Consider the following 4,260-nt stretch of genomic DNA (forward strand, 5'->3'; position numbering starts at 1 on the left):
CTAACAGTTAAATAACAAAATAGGAAGTGAATGGTGTGAACAGAGGCAGGTAGGCTATCAGTAGAGTATCAGAGGATAGATGTCAGTTAAACAGCCCAGATCATAAGGGCGAACAAGAAACAAAACAATATGATTGCTGGAAATCTGAAACAGAAAATACTGAGCATGATCAGAAATGTCAGCATAACTCTCAATATGTACACAACAACTATGAGCAGAGAGGTGCAAGAAATTCCAGAATTCATGTTTTGGCATAGTGTTAATCAACAGCGTTCTGTCAAGAATGGAAGGAGAAACTGGGGGCATGCAAGAATCTGAACACAGAATTTCTTGACTGAATTACCTTCTATTCAAATTTTTTTCCAGAGTGCAGCAGCTTAGTGCGAAAAAAAAACAAGAATTGAGAAACACCACAATGATGGGAATCCATTATGATTACTCCCTTTATTGTATTCATGCTTCCATTCACATAATACAGAAGATGACATGTAGGACGAGTTCTAAAGTTTATGGACACCACCATTAAAAATGAACAGAAAGTGCTGCATAAAGTGCCATGAAGTGTGCTGTAGTGCATCACATTATCTAAGGTATACTATGACGTGCGAGGAGTAACACTTTGATTAGGTCAAACGTTGCATTAAAATATCCCAGTAAAATCTAACAAGATAGTAGAAGCAGTCATGGCATCAGCCACCATTGAACACATCAACACTCAACTGAAATTGATTTAGTTGATGGTGAAGTGACACCAAGCATCTGATTGCACTCAATGGGCGAGGTAAAGCAGATAAACCTTTTTGCTGTACTACTGATATCCAAGTAATCCAGAGCTTTTGGAAAGCATTACAACAGCTCACAAGCACATCATTTATGTATCAAAGTATAGTCAAAGAGTTATAGCCAAAGCTCACAGGTACTATAAAGAATGCTGCACCTGTAAAATACTCCTTACTCATGGTCATTTATATAAATGAGTTAAATACTTTGTTTAATAATTGACATTTGCAGCATTTTCCCAGACCTATAATGCAGCACATTGGTCGCTAATGGAATGGAGTCACAGTGAATTCCAGAGCAGCTGGACACTCTCAGAGTGTTCCAACAGATCTATGAAGGATTTGGTAAATCAACCACTAACAAATAAACTATCAAATGGTTGTGTAAACACTCAAAAGATCATTACCTGCAAGTGCCATATTCAAAAGTTGAAAATATTATTCTGGGGCTTAAAGACCAGATGATTCTCTCACAGTGGTGACCAAGAAAAAAAGTTTTATTACTAAGCTGCTGATTGTGTATTAGGTCCAAAAACAAATACATGTGATGACCACATGCATTAAGAAGCATTTGAAAAGCACAGTCAAATGCTGAGTTATGTCTTCATAAAGTGCGACTCAATATCCCTGCCAGTTGCTCTGAAATGTGCTTATCTGAAGCTTTTGATAAAGTACCATCATAGTGGTACTTTTGTGCTGTTATCACTGCTGTTCCTTCAATGCATCATAGCAATAGCTCACCCCCAAAATACCCCACCCGCAAAATAGCCTCACCTTGTCTAGAACTGTCCTCATTATGAAATTGTACTGTTGTAATATTCCACTCCAATCGCTAAAACTTTGGCATGGCCCATTTCTTAATTATTCCATTACTTATCCATCAGAAAATGCTCTTGGCACCACGACTAAATTCACAAAATATGCATCCGTCAAAAGAATGAAGAGTTATAAATAAATTCAAGAGTCTTGTGCTCCTCTTTCTGAAGGTCTCAGTAACAGTTTAACAGACACCAGATGTAACGCTACTCCAAGGAGCACTTAATTTAGAAGTTAAAGCCCAGGTGAGAATGAAGATGAGGAGGATGAAGATACAAAATCTTTGACCTTCTACTTCAAAGCTGGTTAGTTTAGGAGGAGGGAGAATTTCCACAAACGGTGTCATCAATTTTATACATCAAAGAGAATTGTTAGCCCTTAATATCTACAACGCTGGTGCTACTGGCAGTGCAATGTTCAGCACAACTTGAAGAGGAGCTCAGGGTACTTGAAGCACTGGCAGACTCTGGAAAAGAGAGTGAAAGACAAGTGAACTATATTTGATGCGCCAAAAAAAAAGTCAAAGGACAGGAAACAAAGTACATTTTACTTTGACACTGAAAACCGCACAATTTCTATAGCAAATGAATGTTAAAGAGACTTTCTAGTTGTTCACACCTGAATAACTGGCGTAATGAATGGTAACTAAGTGAAAAAATATAATATGATCTATTATGTCATATTTCTACCCAATTAGAGTCCAATCCAAGATTTCATTCTGGTTTTGTACTGATGCCAGAATTGTGCTCTTGACTGCAACTAATGATATTAGCAATGGATGGATCACTAAACCAATGGGATCACAGTACATTAACAGGAAGGAAGGCTGGATGGAAGTGGGGTGGGAATAAGCAGACTAATATGGTGGGCAGTATATTAAAGGGATTGGTACATCATGATCATAGAGTGGGTACATGTCAATGGAGGGGTGAACATGCGCTAATGGAGTGAACGATCAGTCAGTGGCATATCCAACAAACCAGTCAAGAACATTACAAAAACCATTGTCACCAACAGTGGGTTGTGTGTTAATAATGCTGCTCCTCAACTAACAGCAACTCAGAGGCATCTCTTTGTTTTCTTACCTGAGCTACTTATTGATTGGGAAGAGCTGGAATCCCCGATCAGTGTTTGCAGTTTTGTAGCTGGGACCCAGCCCTCTTTATTTGTGTTAAGATTTCTGACAAGCCTGAGAGCAAAATGAAATTGACATGAACATCACCCCAGTTTCTTATACAGCAGCCAGGGAACAAGCTTACTGATTACTGGCAAAGTAGCCATTAAGAGTAGGAATGCAGCTTAACAAAGCCGTAAAAAAGTACAAAGAGAGCACTGGGATTCATTTCTAGAGGATACCAATGTCAAAAGGCTATGTAAAGTTTGCATTAGGACCTTGGTCAGAACACACAAATTATATTATGCAGAATCCTGGTCTCCATATTACAAAAATAACACCGAAACATTGGAGAAGGTACAAAAATGATTTACAGAGGTAACACCACAGCCTTGGTTAAATATTGACTAGGATCACATTTCTTTTCAGAAATGAAAAATGAATGAATTCAATAGGATTATGTTTCCACTTGCAGAACAGTTCAAAAGTACAGGTGCTAAGTAAAACATAATTACCAAGGAGGATTTCAGGAGTAATGTTCTTACCCCAAAGATTGAGAAGAGTGTGGAACTTGTCAGCAAATGGCTTAGTTGAGGTGAATAGCGTGGATTTAGTTCAGGGAAAACTATGCAAGTACATTAGGTAGAAAAAGATAGAAGGGTACAATCGTTAAGGTTGAATGAAGAGTAGAAGACACATGTGGAGCACAAATACCAATTCAGAATTATGGGCCAAATGTTTTGCTTCTGTGTTGTAACATCTATGCTATTTCAAGTAATTTTATGTAATTTTCAGCAGCATAACTCACTCATTTAGTTTATCAACTCGTAATTCACAGGTAGGAGATAGTGTGATGGAGGGAATGTCACTGGACTAGTATTCCAGAGGCCCAGGTTAATGTTCTGTGTTTGGGGGTTCAAATTCCAGCATGGCAACTGGTGGAATTTAAATTCAATTAATTACCACATCTGGAATTGAAATCCAGTCTCAGTAATACAGACATGGGAAATATCAATTGCCATTAAAAAAACATCTGGTTCACTAATCTCTTTGAGGGAAAGAAATTTGCCGATGCTTCCAGATTCATAGCATGTGATTCAACTCCTCTCTGAAAGTGATCTAGAAGACTATTCAGTGCAAGGCTAATGAAAGTTAGACAATGAATGTAAGGATATACAACATGAAAGCTTTTCAAAAAGTAAACATATTGGTCATGAAGTCTGTTCAGAATTTATGGTACCTGTGTAACCATACAATAAGTTACTGTGGTTCTGTTCGCCGAGCTGGAAGTTTTTGTTGCAAACGTTTCGTCCCCTGTCTAGGTGACATCCTCAGTGCTTGGGAGCCTCCTGTGAAGCGCTTCTGTGATGTTTCCTCCAGCATTTATAGTGGCCGGTATATTGGGTCCAGGTCGATGTGTTTGTTGATGGAGTTTGTGGATGAGTGCCATGCTTCTAGGAATCCCCTGGCTGTTCTTTGTTTGGCTTGCCCTATAATGGTAGTGCCCTTTCCCGGCCACTACAGCGGACAGCTGAAACTAACAACCGGAAG

General features: G+C 38.7%; 1 protein-coding gene across 7 annotated transcripts in view; it reads right to left on the reverse strand.

Annotated features, from left to right (window-relative positions):
* Nucleotides 1–403: 403 nt before the first annotated feature.
* The window catches only part of mcf2la (mcf.2 cell line derived transforming sequence-like a), a 235,019-nt gene continuing 231,162 nt past the window's right edge, over nt 404–4,260 (reverse strand). For 5 of the 7 annotated variants that reach the window (XM_043700234.1, XM_043700236.1, XM_043700233.1 and 2 more), the window contains 2 exons: nt 2,681–2,784; nt 404–2,061 (listed from right to left, as the gene is read on the reverse strand). In XM_043700234.1, coding sequence (XP_043556169.1) covers nt 1,967–2,061; nt 2,681–2,784 — 199 coding nt within the window. In that variant the 3' untranslated portion in view covers nt 404–1,966. The other 2 variants (XM_043700238.1, XM_043700237.1) reach the window with 2 other exon arrangements.

The sequence above is a fragment of the Chiloscyllium plagiosum genome, chromosome 12 (assembly GCF_004010195.1).
Source record: "Chiloscyllium plagiosum isolate BGI_BamShark_2017 chromosome 12, ASM401019v2, whole genome shotgun sequence".
Lineage (NCBI taxonomy): Eukaryota > Metazoa > Chordata > Chondrichthyes > Orectolobiformes > Hemiscylliidae > Chiloscyllium > Chiloscyllium plagiosum.